Source organism: Corvus moneduloides, chromosome 14, assembly GCF_009650955.1.
Source record: "Corvus moneduloides isolate bCorMon1 chromosome 14, bCorMon1.pri, whole genome shotgun sequence".
In the NCBI taxonomy this organism is placed as follows: Eukaryota; Metazoa; Chordata; class Aves; order Passeriformes; family Corvidae; genus Corvus; species Corvus moneduloides.
In genome coordinates this window covers 19,413,215-19,432,279 of record NC_045489.1, presented here as the reverse complement: position 1 = coordinate 19,432,279, position 19,065 = coordinate 19,413,215, and the positions used below count along the sequence as shown (strand labels likewise).

Below are 19,065 nucleotides of genomic sequence, written 5' to 3'. Positions count from 1 at the left end.
TCTGGAAGGGGTTTTATTTAGATTTTCCGTTCTGTATTAAACCCAAGTATCTCCTCAGTGTTTCCTTGCTCCTGGAGAGCTGTCTGTCCCTCACTCACCTGGCCACAGCTGTCTCCAGGCTGGCTTCCAAAGCTTTCTGAGGAGCAACCAGAGCTTCTGGAAGGAGCTGAGTCCAACCTTTGTGAGTCCAGTGAAGAGGTTTTTTTCTGATGGGTTCAGAGTGAAGAACCCACAGCCCAACTGCTGATGGTGTCCTGGAAAAATCCTCCTTTATCCCATTCTTTTTCATCATGGATAGAGAGGTGTTACATTTTTGAAGTGCAGACAAACTCAGCTGAGATGGGAAGATGCTCAGGAGGGAGATTCCAGGTACAAAACTTCCCTGTGAATGCTAGGAACAGACTCCAGACCCATTAGCCGGCCCCTGATGAAGATTTTCCACCTTAAAAATGGGTATTTTCTATGCTTGAAGGCAATAAAATGGGCCTGGCACTGGGGTATCCTCAGTCCCTGGGTGTTTCACAGGCTTCTTGCTAATTTTAAATGTTCTTAGTGCTGCCAGTGAAATCCTTCATTTACTCAATTAGACTCGCCTTGCATTTAATTGGATTATTAGCATTAACACTGGCTAGGATTGATAAAACTGCAATTTAATTTGGGGGGAATTTAGACAAAAGGTGTGGTACTTGGAGTTTCTCCTGCCTGCAAGCAGCTCATGGATTCCGGTGTTCTCCTGGAATTTGTGTTTTCCTTCCCTTTGGGGGCATGGAGAGGATGGGGGGATACAAAACCTTTCTCTCAACAACAGATCTTGGAGCTGTGGCAGAGAGGGAAGGGATCCAGTGTGAATGGAATTGATAAAAATCTATAAATAACCAAAAACCCCAGGGATGGACCTGCAGAGTTATGGGATGCTGCTCCTGGATCCCTGAAAGTGTCCCAGGCCAGGCTGGATGGGGCTTGGAGCAGCCTGGGATAGTGGGAGGTGTCCCTGCCCGTGGCAGGGGGTGGGAGAGGAGGGATTTTAAGGTTCCTCCCAACCCACACCATCCTTTTATCCCGTTTTCCAAAAGGGAAGGGGCTCCCCGAAGGCAGTGGAAGCAGAGAGCTGAACTCCTGTGGGTTCCAATACTGCCAAAATTCCTCAAGGAATGACTCATGGAGGAGAAGAAACAGTGCTGGATTCCTCCTTCCTTCCTAAGCCCGTCTTTCGAGGGTTGATTCCCCAGACAAATTGGGAATTCCCATCAGCACGGCCCTGGGAGGGACGTGCGGTGCAGCCAAGGGATGCTGAGCTGCCGTCCCTGCCCTCTCCTGGGTGATTCCTGGATAACACCTGGATCCCGGTGCTGCTGGAGCCACTCCACGCTGCGTGGTGAGCAGGGAGAACCCCCAGGGCTGCGTTTTGGAATGCTGGGAGCAGATGGGATGGCACAGAGGGCAATTCCAGAGCGCAGAGCTGTGCTGGGGCAGTGACTCCCGGCCCAAAGGCAGGAGGCACAACAGCCCCACTCCCCAGATCTGCTTTCCCGACCTTGAGCACTGTTAGTAAATCCCTAATCCCTGCAAAATCATTTATTTGGGACTGTTTGGCTCGAAACTTTTAAGTGCTTAGCACTGCTAAATCCACAAGCTCATTAGCTCCCTTCAGCTGCGTTAATAACGATAATCTCTTTAATGGAAGCAACTTTGGGCAGGATTTACCTTCCCAAAAAACCTCATTGACTGGCATTAAATACCCTTCTGCCCTCTAATTCTTCCCCAATTAACAGGGAGCTGATCAGGAGCTGCTTCCTCCAGAGCAGAGGCCGGGTCAGTCCCTGGCTCGGGCCCTGAGCTCAGGCAGAAGGTGGAAGCTTTTCCCAACTCCTCGTCCTTCCCTGGAGTTCGAAGCATTGGGAAGCTTATCCCAAACGGGTCAGGCTGGTCTGCCACCGCTCCCTGGGCTCCTGGTGGGGTTCATCTGGCTCTGCTGCTGGAAATGCCCCAACGGGACGTAAGGAACAGGCTCCTGCAGCGGGAGCTCCGGGAGCGTGTCCCTGTGGGATTCCAGCGGGGGGGTTCTCGGGTTCGCCTTGTTAGGACTGGGTTTAATCTGCTCCTCACCACAGAGCTGCTCTTGTTCCTAAGATCTTCCTTGGTTAACAACTAAGCAGCAGCAGCAACAACAAAAGAATAAACAGTTTATCATTAATTTGCCATCCAAGGATTTCCCTTTCATCTCCAAGTTTCCTACATTTCACATTTTCTAACACTTCTGTTGTCTGCATTCCCTTTTTTCCCTTTGTACCACTCTTTCTTTTAATGGCTGCTTTGATTTCTGTGTTTCGTGGAAGGGCTTTCCAGCCAGGCTTGGCTTTTGCAGCTGCAGCACCCCCGTTGTGGTCGCAGCTTCCTGACTCTCAGTGAAAATAACCCCGAACTCCCCACTCCTGCTCCAGGGTTCATCCACCTCCACTGTTCCATTCCTGCTGCTGCCTTTGGGGAACTGACCTTTGTGAAGCAATAATCTCTTTTTGACTGAATTTGGAGAGGGAAACTCTGAGCAAGTCAAAAGTCAAAACCCAATCAATATTGACCATTTTCCTGCATTCCAGGCTTTCCATGGGGAGGCTCCAACCCAGGACTGTGCTGGTGACACAGGGACAGCACACGTTTCACAGAGCACCCTGATCTCACTTCTCGCAGCAGTGGGGATTTTCCTGCTGGATAATTTGGGTCTCTGTTGTTATCTCTTACCGTGATAAGGCTGTCTCAAACCGCCAGCCCATTCCTGCTCCACCACCGAGGAGTTTGGAAAGGTTTAAAGGGAGCTGGATAAAATAGGATTGCACTTCCCAGCTGACAGCTTTTGATAAGGCCCCGGTGCTGCTCCCCACTCCTTTTGTTTGCCCTGGGAGGTTTCCTGCCTGCCTGGGTCCTGTTTAGCTCTGGGAAGCCTGGCTGTGGTTCCTCCTGGCAGGTGCAGCCGAGAGCTGCTCAGGGGGGAAATCCAGACCATCTTCAGCACCTTTTGTCCTTCTGGTGTTTAATAAATGATTTCAGAGGTTGCAAATGGCCATTTGTGTCACTCTGAAAAGGGGAAGGAGCGCAGGAGAGGGGTTGAGAGGGAATTTGAGTGCCTGGCAGCAGCCAAGGTGAGGTAGAGGCCGGTGCTGCCCTGGCAGGGACCCCAAACCGCCCCGTTCCCTGCGATTTCTGCGAGGAAACAGTGGAGAAAAAGCTTTGTGTGTGCCCAGAGGGGTCGAGCAGCCTCCAGCACCTGTCCCAGCCTCCCCCCACCCCTGTGCCCTCTCTATATTTACCCAGGGGGAGCTTTCCAAGAATGGAAGTAGTAAGATAAAACCCCAGAGGGGCTAAAATTAGCCCCGTCCCGGTCCCGCCATGGCATTTCAGCTGTGAGCTCCACAGCTCCGGCCCCACACAGCCCTGTCCATCCCAGCCCTGCCAGATCCTCTCCTTCACTCCTCATTTTTGGGTTAAACCACGGGAGGACTCCCCATGGGACCCCCCAGACCTCAGGGGCTCTGAGCATCCCCCACGCCCCAGGTAAGGCGGCAGCACCGGGACCTGGGCGGGCGAGGGAAGGGAACTGGGACCCAGAGGGACAAATGTGTGCTCTGTGTGCTCCGTCACAGCCTCTTTTTGGGGCCCTGGAAGTGCCCAAGGCCAGGCTGGATGGAGCTTGGAGCAGCCTGGGACAGTGGAAGGTGTCCCTGCCCATGGCAGGCGGGGGATGAGATGAGCTTTAAGTTCTCTTCCAAGCCAAAAACCATTTCATGAACCCATGAATTTTGCTTTGGGCTCTTCTGGCTGAGGAACCTCCCTCAGGTCCCCACACAAGAGCTCAGGCCGACCAAGGAACCTCCCTTTGGAGATGCCATTTGTGTGTTCAGGAACTGTTACAGCTGCTCTTTCGCTTTTCCACACCATTTCCTTGGGATATAACTGGGAACATAACTGTCTTTCGGACTCAAATCTGCAATAACCCCCCCCCCCCCCCCTTATCCATGTGGGTGGGGTGATCCCAAAGCTCATTAGCAGTGTCGAATGAAGAGCAGCAGCGTTAGAATTTCCCCATTTCTCTAGAACTGGGGCTGCCGTCAGCCGTGTCCCGGTTCCCCCGGCTGTGCTGGTGGCCGTGCCGGGGTCCCCCGGAGCTGGTGGCCGCGTCCCCGTGGCTGATGTGGGACGGGTCCCCCGTGGCTGCCCCGGCACCGACGGGCTCAGGTGCGGAACGAGGCCAATCGCTCCGTGCAGCTCCTCGGCTAATTAACTGTTTCTTTTGCTAATTAATTGCTCCGTGCAGCGCCTTGGCTCCTCCCCGGGCAGGTCAGACCCAGCTCTGCCTCCGCCGCCTCTCCCAAGGAAACCCGAGATGCCTCAGGGCTGCCGAGAAATTCCTCTGCCCATCCCGAGCGTTTCCAGCTGCTCAGGTGCCAGCCGGGACATCCCATCCCTGTCCCCGCTGTCCCTCGGCCCCTGAGGCCACATCCTGTGGCCAGAGCCCAGCAAAGCTGCCAGGGTTCAGTCCCACCCGGTGTGATCAGCTCGGCATTCCCAGCCTTCCTCCCCCCGAATCCCTCACTGGATCCATCCCTCACAAGGATGTGGAGCTGTTGGAGCCAGTCCAGAGGAGGCCCCGGAGCTGCTCCCAGGGCTGGAGCCCCTCTGGAGCCAGGGAATGTTCACCTGGAGAAGGGAAGGATCCAGGGAGAGCTCAGAGCCCCTGGCAGGGCCTAAAGGGGCTCCAGGAGAGCTGGAGAGGGACTGGGGACAAGGCATGGAGGGACAGGACACAGGGAATGGCTTCCCAGTGCCAGAGGGCAGGGCTGGATGGGAGATTGGGAAAGAATTCCCCCTGGAAGGGTGGGCAGGCCCTGGCACAGGGTGCCCAGAGCAGCTGGGGCTGCCCCTGGATCCCTGGCAGTGCCCAAGGCCAGGCTGGACACTGGGTTTGGAGCAGCCTGGGACAGTGGGAGGTGTCCCTGCCCAGGGCAGGGGTGGAATGGGATGGGCTTTAAGGTCCCTCCCAACCCAAACCATTCCAGGATTTTGGGATCATGATCCACGTACCCACTACAACACTGAGCTCCATTGTTCCCTCAGCCCTTTGCCCACGTGGATTCCCCCACTGTGGTGCCAGGGCCATGAGCACATCAGCAGCATCCTCATCCAATGTTCTTTGTCCATTTTTTGGAGAATCTTCCTTATGCTGGGTATAACCTTACACTAAAATGCAGCTGTTGGTGTCAGGGGCTGCTTCTAACCCAGGGGTGGTGCTGGTTTTGCTGTCCTGTAGATCTCTGCCCTCATCCTTTACCATGAAAACGGCACATGGAGCACAGACCCGACAAAATGAGCCTCATGGACATCAACAAAATGTTCTCCCTGCTGCAGCCCAGGGATGACGAGGAGGACAGCGGGGAGAGCGAGGAGCTGAGCCGGGCCGTGTGCGAGGACGATCACGAAACCCTGGACAGGCTCCTGTCCAGGCAGGTACAAGAGGCTCATCAACCGCAGGAGCGGCTGGGGCGTCCCCAGCACCCCCCTGCGCCTGGCGGCCACCTGGGGCTGCGTGCGGAGCCTGCGGGTGCTGCTGGCCCACGGGGCCGAGGTGGACAGCCTGGACGTGAAGGCTCAGACCCCGCTCTTCGTGGCGGTCAGCAACGGGCACCGCGAGTGCGTGCGGGTGCTGCTGGAGGCCGGCGCCAGCCCCGTGGGCAGCGTCTACAACAACTGCTCGCCGCTGCTGCTGGCCGCCAGGGACGGCCACGTGGACATCCTGCGGCAGCTGCTGGAGCACGGCGCCGAGGCCAATGTCCAGGCCCGGCTGCCCGAGTGGGCGGCCAACTCGGTGGCCTGCTCGGGGCCCCTGTACCTGGCGGCCGCCTACGGGCACCTCGAGTGCTTCCGCCTGCTGCTGCTGCACGGCGCTGACCCCGACTACAACTGCACCGAGCAGGGCGTCCTGGCCCAGATCCGCGAGCCCAAGACCCTGCTGGAGACGTGCCTGAGGCACGGCTGCCACAGCGACTTCATCAGGCTGCTCATCGACTTTGGGGCCAACGTGTACCTGCCCAACCTTCCCCGGGACGGGGCGGCCCCGCGCAGCGAGGGGCTGGAGCTGCTGCTGCAGGCCAGAGGTGATGTGGCTGCGTGCCCCGGGATGGAATGGGCACAGCTTGGCTCTGATTCCCTCTCCCTCTGCTTCCCGAGAGCCCTACCCAGGTTTTCGTTCAGCCTCAGTTCCCCTTGCAGCATTGCTGGGCTGTGTGGGTCTGTGGCCATCCCAGCCCTGCTCTGGATCCCTGGAAGTGTCCCAGGCCAGGCTGGATGGGGCTTGGAGCATCCTGGGATAGTGGAAGGTCTCCTTGCTCGTGGAATAAGATGATCTTTAGGGTCCCTTCCAACCCAACACATTCTGTGATTCCATGATTCCCACAGCCTGGGTTTCCACTCACTCATTGGGTTACAGGCTGCTTTTCACTCTTCCTGTCCTTTCTGCTGCTCAGTTTGGGCTCTCCTGTACTGCCCAAGTCTGAAATCCTGCACTTATTTCCATGTGGGGAAGAAATATTTCCTCGCCATGCCCAGCTCCTGTGGCGGCTTTTGCCCGAGTCCACAGCCACAGCCCCAGCCCCGAGGTTGAGTTTTCACAGGATCATGGAATGGTTTGGGTTGGAAGGGACCTTAAAGATCATTTAGTCCCAACCCTGTCTGGTTTGGTCAATCCATGTCCTTTCCTTTGGATAACACCGGGTTGGAGGGCAGCAGGGTTGTGTGTCTTGAAGGTGACCGTGTGACTTTCCTTCCACAGCTCATCCCAAATCCCTGCTGTCCCAATCCCGGCTGGCCATGAGGCGTCTCCTGAAGCAGCCTGGCCGCCCGGCTGCCCTCGGAGAGCTGGAGATCCCAACAGTCCTGGCCAAATACCTCCAGCACCAGCCGTGATTCCCAGCCTGCCCTCAGGGACACCACTCCGAGCACCCCAGTTAAAACCTGCTCCGACCCCTGGCAGCGAATCCCTGAGATCTGTGACACCGCTGGGAATTTGTGGTCACGAGTTCATTTTTGCTGTCGAGCTGTCTCCAGAAAGCGGTGCCTGTGTGGAAAGCTGGGAAGGGGGAGAGAACAGGACACCTCAGCTCCTGGTTTGGAGCAAAGCGAGGGTAAAGCAGGATTTGATTTCCCTGGGTTTGCCTCTTTACTGAGGGATTTACACCTTTAGGTGGTGTTGCTTGGAGAATGGGCTGGGAAAGGGTGTGGAGGGCAGAGGGAGAGGAGCTTTTCCCTCATCCCTTCCTGGGGACAGGACCAGGCCCCCCCGGTGTCTGTGGGTTCCCTCATAGTGTGGCCTTGGCTGTCTCTGAACCCCCTTTCCCAGGGTGGCAGGCCCTGGCACAGGGAGCCCAGAGAAGCTCTGGCTGCCCCTGGACCCCTGGAAGTGTCCCAGGCCAAGTTGGAGCAGCCTGGGACAGTGGAAGGTGTCCCTGCCCATGGCAGGGGTGGCACTGGATGGGTTTTAAGGTCCCTCATGATTCCACAACTCCCAGAGAAGTTCCCAAGTGCCTCCTCCACGTGGGAGGGGCAGGATTGGGGCTGGCCCCAGCCGTGTGTGCCCACCCCAGTGGCAGCACAGGCAGGGGTTGGGAGGCATATCCAGAGTCCCAACATCCCCACTCATCTTCCTGTCCCAGCTCTGACCCTAAACATTGTCTTCTCACCTCAAAAGTGCTTCATGTCGTGGATGAGGGTCCTTTGGGATTGGGCAGGGTTGGGGGTTGAATTAAAAGTGTTCTATTATTGGTTTTAAAGTGTTGTGGCCTGTCTGGTGAGATGTCCCGTGTTTGGGAGAGCCCGGCAGCCCTGCCAGGATTGCTGGGAAGGGACTCAGGGAATTGCTGCAGATGGGGAATTTCAGCCTGGAGTGGGGCATCGCAGCATCACCTTTGGGTCCCTCCATCTCTCCTGCCTTGGACACTGGGATCACCCTCGCCGTAGGGGCTGGAGGTGCCTTCCTGCCTCTTCCCACAGCCAGGAGCTGATGGATAAATCCCACTGCTCCTCAGCAGCTCAGCGCCCACCCACAGGTGATGCTCTGGACCACTTTTGGGATGCAGCAGAACGTGTCCCGTGGTTCATTCCATCCTGCCCCGTGGAATCCCAGAGGGAAATGCTCCCAGGCCGAGGCACGGGGGCAGAGCTCCGTGTCAGCAGCTCCAAGGGTCGCTCTTGGCCAAACACAGGCACCTTCCTGCAGGACTTATGGGCTTGTGGCCGGGGCTGTGGGATCTATTAATCAGCATGTATTAATTAGGCTGTGGGGCCTGTCCCAAGGGGAGCATTAGGGCTTGGAAGCAGCCTGGACAAGGCGCTGGGAATTGCTCCACGGGAATGACGACACTGGTGCCACTTCCCTCCCCACCCAGCCACCATCGGGAGCACAGCGGGAGATGCGGACTGGGAGAGGCCGCCCCGCGGGGACTTTGCCACGCTCTGGTGCGGTCCCCACTCGTGGCGTCCTTGCTGTCACACTCGTGGGGATTTGAGGCGCTTTTGGCATTTGGGAGTCCCCAAAATGGGGACGGGTCTTCGCTGCTGGGCTGCTCAGGGGGGTGTGTGACTGTGGGTGTGAGCAGGTGTGCGGCGGGTGGGTGGCTGGCAGTGGCCGTGGGTGACACGGCACACGCGGGGAGGTGTCCCACGGCAAACACGCGGCGTCACGCGGGGGCGGCCATGCCACCGCCCCCCGGCATCACCCCCGCTGACCCCCGGCAGTGTCACAGACCCCGCTCCCCCCACCCGTGTCCGTGTCCGTGTCCGTGTCCCCGCGTGTCCCGCCCCACGGCCACGCCCACTCACGGGACGCACAGCACTGGCCACGCCCCCTTGTCAATCATACCCGGAACGAGGCCGCGCCCCCAAACGCGGGGACGGCCCACGAGGCCACGCCCACCCCGCCCCCCGGGCTCCCCGGATCGCCCCGGGCCACCGGGGAGGACCCCGTGGGAGGGCCGTGGGCGGACACGGCGGAGACCGCGCCCAGCGGCCGCGCCCCGGCACGGCGAGCCCGGTGTGGAGGCCGCGCCCTCACGCAGAGGCCACGCCCCTCCTCCGCCGGCGGCGGCCGCGCCCCGTCAATCACCGCGCCCCGCCCGTGAGGCCCCGCCCCGCCCGTCACGCGGCGCCGCCCCTGCCGCCCGCGCCGGGCGGACCCGCGGCCCCGCGCCCCTCGCGCGGCCTGAGGGCTGGGCCGGGGCCGGGGGTCCCGGGGGTCCCGGGGGTGCCGCGGTGCCGCCGCCCCCGCCGGTAAGTGCTGGGCACAGGGCCGGGCCCGGGGCCGCCGCCGCTCCCCGCGCCCGCCGCGCCGCTTCCCCGCGGCCGGGCCCGACCCCCCCTTCCCCCCCCCCCCCCCCCGCCCCTCTCGTTTTCCCGGATCCTCCCGAAAGTTTGGGAGCGCGGCGGGGGGAGCGGGGAGGGCCGGGCTGGGGGAGCGTCCCCGTGCGGGGATGGGCGGGCCGGGGGTCCCTGAGGGTCACCCCTGCGGGTGAAACGCTGCATTTCATTGTTACGGTGCTGCGTTTTGTTGCTTTTAAACCTTATTTTCCGTGTTTTATTGGTCGTGGCTCTTTGCCCTCGGTGCTCTTTATTTCTCTTCATTTCATTTTTATTTATTTCATTTTTATTCTTCTCCAGCCTCCCCTCCGCAGCAGTGCCGGTGCTGACGTGGAGCTGGAGAGAAATGATTCCCAAAAGGAATTTTTGAAATCCTGGCTCTGCCTCATGCCCTTCCCCGGCTGTTTTCCAGCAGCCCCTGTCCAAGTGCAGGTTTGGGGGCTTCACCCCATAATTTTCCAGCAGCCCCGCACAGATCCAGGTGTGGGGGTTTCTCCCAGGCCCCTCTATCCAGGTCTCTCCAGAGGCTTTGGAGACACCTGGGACTCGTGGTGGGCTCTGGCAGAGCTGGAAAAGCCCAGTTTGCCGGTGGGGAGGTGGCTGCACCAGCCGGCTACGCCCCAGCTGCTGCCTCCAGCGGGACAGGTGAACGTGAGGGGTTATCAGCAATCCCAGAATTCCCGAATCCTGGAATGGGTTGGGTTGGGAGGGACCTTAAAGCCCGTCCAGTTCCAACTGCGCTGTGGGCAGTGACTGCCAGATCAATATAGAGGCAAAGCAACGCAGAACTGAGGAATAAAAATAGACCTGGAATTGCGGGTTTGCTGTCGGGTTGCGGGAGCAGAGATAATCGTTTGGATGTATTTTTAATTTGGGATCTCTGGCTAAACACCTGGGGAAGGTTTCCTGGCCTCCTGTCAGTCAGAGCTCAGCCTGGGGCGTTACAGCTTGGGAGCACGTTAGGATTTTATTGCATTTAATTTTTCTACTCTCACCTCTGCAAAAGAAACATGATTGTAATTGTTTTATTTCTCCTGTTCCTGACAGCAATCCAGGGTCAAATTTCAAACCTACCTCTCTGCTTCTGGGATAATCTGATCAGGGGGTTCACAGTGGGTGTTTTTAATGCGATTCTCTCTCGCTGGACAGATTATTTTAAAAACAAGTGAAATCTTCTATTAAAAAAAAGCCAGGGTAGTAACCAAAGTGGTTTTTCCCTGGACACGTGCGTAGGGAGGGCTGTGTCCTGGTTTGGCCTCCCTCAGGATGCTCTTTGGAGGCTGGCATTAGGGCTGGGAGGGGGTTTGGGAGGTGCTAGCTCTCACTTAAAGGTAGCCAAACCTGATCACCCTGGAGACGAAAAATCTGGGAAGCTGAAGGGTTTGGAGCGTGGAGGCGCAGGGGTCAGACCTGCCTGTCCCCAGAGGTTCTACCCAATGGAGATGAGTGGTTTTCCTGCTCTGGCAGACTGGTAAATTTAAGCGACATTTTGGTGCCCGGATTTTGGAAGTGGAGAGAGATCTTGGAGGCTCCTGCAGCTGGTGATGGAGCCCTGAGACCCCGGTGCCTTCAGCTCTGCCCCTTGCGCTGCCGTGTCCTCACCTCTGCTCTCTCCCTGTGCCTCAGGTCGGCGGTGATGTGTCCACCCCTGCTCCCGGAGCGCCGCGCTCCCAAAGCCGCCGCTTCCAGCTAGATCCAAACCCGCCCCGCTGCCATGGAAACGGGCAGCCCGGAGGAGCGGGACGGAGGGGACCAGCGGCGGGAGGAGGGCGGGGACGCCCCTCCCGACAGCGCCAACGGCTCGGTGCTGACAGCGGAGCCGCAGCAGCCGCCCCCCGGCAAGCTGAGGAAAACGGCCTTCAAGCTGTTCGGGGGCAAGCGCAGCATCTGCACCCTGCCCAGCTTCTTCGGCGGCCGCGGCAAGAAGGGGCTCAGCAAGTGCAAGACCCACGACGGGCTGAGCAGTGCTGCCTGTGACAAGGGCAGTGGGACACAGCCGGACAGCCCCTCGGAGGGCAGCAGGGATGGGCATCCCGGCCCACTGCCCAGCTCCCGCAGCGCTCAGCTGGCTGTGGACTCTGGTGCCAGGGGGGATTTGGGCCAGCAGGACAGCTCTCCCCCCGGCAGTATTGAGGGCTGTGACAAAAAGCCCAACGGGGAGAAATCCTCTTTCCCCAGACCCAAAAAAGGGCTGAAAGGATTCTTTAACAGCATCCGGCGCCACCGGAAGAGCAAGGCTGCCGAGAGTGAGAAGGCAGAGCTCCCCGAGTGGAACGGGGACACGGAGGAGGCCGGGAATGCTCCTGGAATGGCAGTGGAGAGCCAAGGGGCCGCAGAGGGCAGGGGAGCAGGGCCGGTCCCTGAGGCCACGGCCTGCCCGGGGGGCTCAGGGGGTGACCCCAGCTGTGGTGAGGCCACTGAGCCCGCTTGCCCCGTGGCCGATGGAGGCAGCTCTGAGGGTGACACGATGGCCGTGCCAGGGAATGGGGACGTTCCAGATACAAAATCAGAGGCAGAGACTGCTGCCTGCGCTGAGTTTGACCGTGAGAGTTTGCTGCTGGCCTTCCACCCTGACCTCATGGACAACGAGCCTCCCTGCCTGCACTCCGGGGACCTGCTGAGCCTCATCCTGGACGACGTCACCTCCCTGAAGAGCTTCGACTCCCTGACAGGGTGCGGGGACGACATCGCCGAGCCTGACATCGCTGAGAGCAGCATCTCGGTGGAGCGCAGCCGAGACGCCACCAAACGCAGCTCCTGCCTGGTCACATACCAGGGCGGTGGCGAGGAGATGGCCATCCCTGAGGAGGCTGAGGAGTACCTGCACCAGGTGTGGGACAGCGGCGTGCCAGAGGACAGGAGCTACGGGGCCCAGGTGTCAAGCAGCAGCCTGGAGACGCACGCCTCGCACGAGGCCGACGCCCACCCCTACATGGGGGACGCCATGGACGGCGTTGACCTCCTGACGCCCCAGAGTGACCAGCAGGAGTCTGCCCCGAACAGTGACGAGGGGTATTACGACTCCACCACGCCAGGGCCGGAGGATGAGGCTGGAGAGGAGCTCAAGAAGGACCGACTGCCCCGGGACAGCTACAGCGGAGATGCACTTTATGAGTTTGACGCCCTGATGAGCCCCTCTCACGGGGAGGAATCCCTGTTCGAGGGCAAAGTCCCACGCCAGGGCATCTTCAGCTACTTCATGGACTTCTGCCTCCCTGCAGAGAAGAGCCTGATCCAGCAGATGATGGATCAGAAAAGAGGGCTGATGGAAGCTGAAGAAGAGGGGCTTGCAGCCATTCAGAAGGAGCTGCTGTACTGGGAGCTGCAGAGGGAGCCGGTCCTGAAGCGCCTGGATGTGTCCAGCAAGGAGAAGTGTCCCCGGGAAAAGCAGTGCATTGAATGTAAAAGTAGAGCAGCTGGCTCCATTGGCAAGAGTCAGAGTGGCCTTGGGAGTGAGCAGGTGGCCTCACACACCCCAACCCAGGCTGTCAACGGTGGGGTTGCAGTGGCTAGGGCTGAAAATCCAGAGTGGAGGGATTTTCCAGGGACTCTGTGTCCGGAAAACTGTTACAACAGCCAAAAAGCCCCTGGAAGTTGCCTTACTCAGCTCACAAAGAACAACCCGGGGTTCAACACAGACCCGGACTGTGGGATGTTTGGGGACTCCATCCATGGCAGCGTGGCCCCAGCCAAGGCAGGGATGTTCCCTGGGTTCAGGCTCCCGGAGCAGGAGCGCGGTGGTGGAGCAGAGCCCAGCCCCGGCGAGCCTCAGGTGGGCAGTGAGCCTGAGCACGCCGTGAGCTTCTCGCAGGCTCTGGTGGAGTTCGCCAGCAGCGGGACCCTCTTCTCCAGCCTCTCCGAGAGCCTGGGGAGCTCGGCCTCCAGCTCGTCCTTCACCCAGAACCTCCCTGCCCTCCCCACCATGGTCACCTTTGACGTGGTGGATGTGGAGCAGGACGGGGAAGGGGAGTGCGAGCAGCACCCGGAGCTGACCGCGGGCGAGGACATCGCCGAGGCCTTTGACGACAGCTACGGACAGAAAGAGTCTTTGGCTGAATGTGACGAGAGAATGTCCCCGGGCTTCTCCCCGGGCTCCTTCCAGAGCTGCAACTGGGGGGTGGCCAGCCTGCCCCGCCACCTGCGCCTGCACGGGCTGAGCCCCTCCATGCCCGCGCCGCTCTCCGTGGACCGGAGGAGCCGCTCGCTGGACACGGAGAGCCTGGAGTTCGAGCTGGCCGAGCCGCAGGGCGCCCGGAGCGGCCCCCAGCCCTGCCGGCTCTGGGCCAGGCGTGAGGCCAGCAGGAAGGACTCTGCTGGAGCCAGGAGGAGCAGGAGCAAGGAGGAGGGCGAGCTGGTGGCTCCCGAGGGCGGCTCAAGCTGGCCGGGCCTGCGGCACCTCCAGCCCGGCACCGACACGGCTCCTGGTGGGATGGAGCTCTGGGGCTTCGTCCCGGCCGGCGCCATGGAGAGCATCTGGGAGCCATCGGAGCCGCCAGACACCGTGTCCCCTTTCCTGCCTCTCTCCCGGGGTGGCACCGGGGAGGCTCCACAGAGGCGGCCGCAAGATGCAGAGCTGAGCAGGCACCCGCTGCGGCCCTCCAACCTTCCCCTGCAGCTGGAGACCAGGTGGGGCTGGGAGGCAGCCGGGTCCTACCGGTACCACGGGGACGTCCCCAAGCTGTCCCGCTTGTTACCCCTGGGAGAAGCCGAGCTGCCCCCGAGCTTCACCTTCACCTGCTCCCCGGAGCACCGCACCAAGGGCAAACCCGTGGGCATCGCCCAGGGCGTGCCACAGCATCCCAGTGGGAGCAGCGGGGACACCGAGGGCCCGGAGCGCTGCCCCGAGCCCCTCAAGGGCAGGGCCACCCCGGGGCACGGCGGCTGCCGCAGTGCTGTGCTCAGTGTCACCGATGCAGAGTAGCTGCAGGAATGTCACCACGTCACCAAGGCCGAGTATCTCCAGGAATGTCACCGTGTCACCAAGCCATGGGGCTGCAGGAATGTCACCGTGTCACCATGCTGAGGCTGCTCTGGGCAGGGCTGAAGTGGGGGTAAAGGGCAGGGAGGGAGGAAACCGGGAGCAGTTTTGGGGGGACTTTATTTGAGCTGGGCTGATGCTCCTCTCCTGCGGCCATCCATGGCCTCACCCCTGCGGATGCTCTGGCGGGGTTTGGAGCTGCCTCCAGGATTCCTCCATCACCACTGAGGCACTTTCTGGTTCTCCAGCCCTTTCCAGTGCCAAGTGCAGCAGCAGCCCCCAGCAGAAGCTGGGGATGGACCCGTCGCTGGTGTGGCAGGTTGGGGTTTGCGCAGGATTGGGGCTGAGGGAACAAGCCTTGGGCAGACTTTTGAGGGAAATGGGGCTGTTTTCCTCTTTTTGGTGAAATGTTTTGGTTCAGACTCACTTTGAATGTCTTCCACCTCAGGCTCAGTCTGGGGAGCTGGGAGGAAGGGTGCCGCTTGTTCCAGAGCGAGGACGGGGCGAGGCAGCTGGAAAGGGGAACTTTACAGCAACGTTTTTATTTATTTGGTTTTTTCCTTGTCCCAAAGGAAAGCAGGAGCTTTTGTGTGCGTGCTGATAACGTTCTCCAGGTCTAGTTTGAGTTTGCTCAGAGAGATGTGCTGTCCATGGTATCCCTTTGAAGAACAAAGTGTTGGTCCCTTCTTTGTTGTGGTCTTCACAGTGCAGAATTCCTGGTGGAAACCTTTCCCGTGCTTTGTCCTGGGCTCCTGGCCTCTCCAGGGCCGTGGGGGCAGGGATGAGGCCTTTGAAATAAGCTAAATTTGCATTGTGCCTGTAGCTGTGAAGTGGCAGATGCTGTTACTTTCTCAAAAGGAAGCTTTGTGGCTTTTTAATTTAATTTTTTTATTTTATGGTTGTTTTCTTTGCATAAACCCACAGGAGCAAAGTTTTGTGTTCGTTGGAATTCGGGATGGACCGCAGCTACCTTGGGCTTCACAGCTTCTTCCTCCTGACTGGAGGGAACAAAAAAACTGGGAGTTGCTGGAGGTTTGGGATTTTTTGCATCTTGGAAGGAATGTGGAGGAGGGACACAGGCTGAGGGGACCCTACAAGCTCCTGTGCCAGCTGTTCCAGGCTGCTGATCCCCCCTGTCCTCTGTGATCCCAAACCTCCAATCCATGACACAAAGCTGCTTTGTGTCCTGCCCAAGCTCTGTGTTCTGATTGAATTCCATTACCAGTGATTTTTGTTTCCCCCCACCATTGCCCTTTTTCTATTTTACTTTGCAGCAGAGTTTGTAGCATTCAGAAAAATCATCCCAAAGTGGAAATAGCGGAGTTTTACCACATTTGTGGAGTGAGGGATGGCTCTGCCTGGGTCAGACTCGATTTTCCTGCTGGGCCCTGCCCTGCTGGGTCACCTCCTGCTGCTTTCCTGCTCCGTATGGATGTGGCTCCATCAGCTGCTCCCTGCTATCCCTGGATTTCCAGGCACAAGGAGCTGCTTTGGGTTTGATGGGGATTTCCCCCCCCCAAGCAAAATGAGGTCTTGATACTCCTTTTGAGAAGAGATTCCTTCTGCCCTGCCCTTGGGTATCTGGGAAGGAGCAGGGAAAGGCAGAGCCGGGTTTGGTTCAGCCTCTGTGTGTGATGTGATTTTCCTGCTGAGGCTGAGCAGATCCATCTGTGCATCCATGGGCTCAAACCTGAATTTTTCCCTATTTTCCTGCCAGCCCTGCTGTGGGGAGTTCCACAGGAACGTGCTGTGCCATGGTTCTTCTCCCTCATCCCTCTGGGGCACCGGAGAGGGTTTCCTGGGACAAACCTGGCTCTTGGTGCCACTGCCACACCTGGAGAGGAGATCAGGGTGAGCCAGGGGAAGGTGCCCTTGCTGGGAGGTTGCCTCCCCTCATTAGCACAGCTGCTAATGAATATTGGATATCCCTCCCTGGAGCAAGGACAGGGTCGGGTCTGTGCCCATCTCACCCTGCTCCCAGCACACAAACCACGGGCAGACCCTGCTGGGGACACCACAGGGCCATTGTCACCCCCCTCACACCCCTGGCTGGGTTTGATCCCTGCTTTATTTCCTTTCAGCGTCTCACCAAAGGCATCTTTGGGTTCCAGGCTCTGTAGCTTTGTTCAGCCAAAGTCCTGCTGAGGGCTGGGAATGTCTTGGTGCTGAATGAATGTTCCAAGGTGTCCGTAGGAACACTGGGTTTGGGTGTAGGTACGAGATGGGGAGGTTCAGTGGGAGCAATACAGCCAAGGTTTGATTATCTGACTCTATACCAAAGGTTTCTCCTCTTCATTCCATGGGAATTCAATGAGGCAAATATCTCTGGAATTCAGATGAGTTTTCCTAACGCAGTTTAGTCACTAATTTGCTGGATCTTTGGCAGATTCTGCCCCATTAACCCAAAGAAATCAGAATTTCCAGCGCAGTAACTCCGCCTGTAAATGATCGCTGGGTAGGGATTGGATTCCCTGCCTGATGAGCCACTCCTCCCAAAAAACCCCACTCGGGATCCCTAGGAACAAACCTGGTCTGGAGCTGGATCAGTCCAACACTGCCTTACCCGAGGAGCTCACGTTTGGGGGTGGTCACTGAGGCTTCTTCTGCAAAAGGGCTTCCCTACCAGAAACCAGTCTGAGAAGTCAGGAACAGCAGATTGTCCCGCCAAGGTACTGAGGGAAAACTCGAGGAATTGGCCTGTCCCTTGCAGGGAAGGCCTTGCCTGAAGTGAGGAATGGGGCTGTGAAGCTGTCATGAAACCACTGCCGTTGGGGTCAGCCTGCCAAGAGGTTCTGTGTTGCATTCTGGGGACTTTGGGGTTTTCTTTGCTTTGTTTGTTTTTATACGCATAAGAAAACGGTCGATTTTCTCTATTTTTGTATAGTTTTGCATTTTATAATCATGGGGAAATTTTACAGACTGTTCTTTTACTCGTGTGTCTTGTCTTTCCAAGTGGTGTAGTTTGCTTTTCCGATGGAGAAAAGGCCATTCCTGCTGCTGCCATGCCCGGATCCCACTCTGCTCCCCTGGGAATGTGCTGGGGCCTCTTCCCAGCCCCTCACCAACACACTTTGCACACACCTGAGACATCCTTAACCCTCCTCTGTCACACTCAGCTGTCCTTTCTTTGCTTTTCAGTGTTGTTTTTAATCTGAATTTGTGGATTTTGGTGATTTCTCCCTCCAAGTGTTGTAAAAAGCCCACAGGTTTCAGCTGAGGCTTTCCCTGCTGTCTGCTGATGTTATTTTATCCAAAATTGGGGCTTTTCTTAAATCCCTGTGCAGGAGATGCTGTTGGTTGGTGCTTGGAATTGCTCTTGGACAGGTTTCCTCTCCCCTTGGTACTCCCTGGCTGGGCTGGGAGCTGGGATTTCGCCCTGGTGCCTGAGGATTGCTCCTTAAATAATCCTGGGATGAGCAGGGCTGCCCAGTTTTTCCTCCTCCCTCCTCCAGGGAGCTCCAGCCCTGTGCTCTTGCATCACTGAAGCTTCTCCCTGGAATGATACTGCCTTGAACTTTGGGATCAGAGGAGAGGAGAGCTGCTGGAATGCTAAAATCCAGCCAAAACCAGATTTTTTTCCCCCAGCAGAGGTGGCAATTGCCACTGATTTGGCTCTGCATAGATTTTTATGTTTTCTCATTAATGATTTGTCACCTAATGGTGCTTTTAAAAGTTTTTCTTGATAGGGTTTGCCCCATTCCCAGCACACGATGGACGGGAAGGTTTCTCATCAAACATTCCTGGGGCACTCAGACCCACCTTCCACATTCCCTCTGCCCTGGAATTTTGAGCTGCCTCCTCTCCACCTGGGGCCTCCTGCTCTTCTCACCCACACTGAGTCACCCTCAAGCTCCATTTGGGTGAAATGAGAAATGAAAATCCCAAAAAGCCTCTCAGTTGTAAGGAAATAAGGAATTAGCCCTTGTCCTTGGCTGCCCCATCCCGCTGCCAGGCTGGCGGCTCCTCCCAGGTGACCAACCTGTCTGAATTTGGGGTTTTTTTGTTTCCTTCCTGGTCTCATTGCTACTAGTCCTTTCAAGTTTTTAATGTATTGATTGTGTTTTAAAATGAATGTTCCTTTCACTGAATTCTAATGAATAAACTGCAGATTTTTAGAGAACTTTGGGTTTCACTGGTGGTTTGGTGCTTTCCTGCTTATTTTACCCTTGATTTATAGTGTTTTTCTTTCCCTTCCTCTCCTATCTGTTGGTTGTTTGCCAGTGAAGTGGATTTTTCCATGGGAGATAGCAACAGAGATCCTTTGGAACAGGGTAAGGCTCCTCAAACCCCTGCCATTAATGAGCTCTGGAAAAATCCACCCTTGAAGGCTCCACAGGCAGATTTTCCCTCTTTGGGCTCCAGCAGTGCCAGGGCTGAGGTGGGTGCCAGGGAGCAGAGACTGAGGGGACCCCACCTGGCTGGGACATCCCTTGGGATGGCAGAGAAGGGCCGGGAGGGATGGTTTGATTTGGGATCCTGCTGGATGTGCTCCTCAAGTGCCTCTCAGGATTTCAAAATGCACTGGCAGACCCAGGAGAAGAGTCCTGCCCTCCCCTCCTGCCTTCCCCGGGCAGAAATTGAATTTGTGAGAAGCCGTAATTATCTTAGATCCTGATGAGCTGCGCCCTTAATGAGCCCCGAGTGAGCCGGGGGTGCCCTGGGGAGGCTTCGTCCTTTCCCGCTGCATC

General features: G+C 57.9%; 2 protein-coding genes across 2 annotated transcripts; both read left to right on the top strand.

Annotated features, from left to right (window-relative positions):
- The first annotated feature begins 984 nt into the window (after positions 1–984).
- ASB12 (ankyrin repeat and SOCS box containing 12) lies at positions 985–7,192 on the top strand. Its single transcript, XM_032123778.1, is given in 4 exon segments — positions 985–1,375; positions 5,303–5,495; positions 5,497–6,146; positions 6,821–7,192. Coding segments are annotated over 3 exon segments (942 nt in total). The 5' UTR covers positions 985–1,375; positions 5,303–5,337; the 3' UTR covers positions 6,955–7,192.
- Positions 7,193–9,271: 2,079 nt separating this feature from the next.
- Positions 9,272–18,497, top strand: AMER1 (APC membrane recruitment protein 1). The gene is made up of 2 exons (XM_032123703.1): positions 9,272–9,312; positions 11,026–18,497. Exon 2 carries the CDS (start codon positions 11,114–11,116, stop codon positions 14,318–14,320), a length of 3,207 nt encoding a protein of 1,068 aa, XP_031979594.1. The 5' UTR covers positions 9,272–9,312; positions 11,026–11,113; the 3' UTR covers positions 14,321–18,497.
- Positions 18,498–19,065: the final 568 nt, after the last annotated feature.

Excerpts from the sequence above, each read along its gene's own strand:
- AMER1 (XM_032123703.1), top strand. The coding sequence starts at position 11,114 with ATGGAAACGGGCAGCCCGGAGGAGCGGGACGGAGGGGACCAGCGGCGG.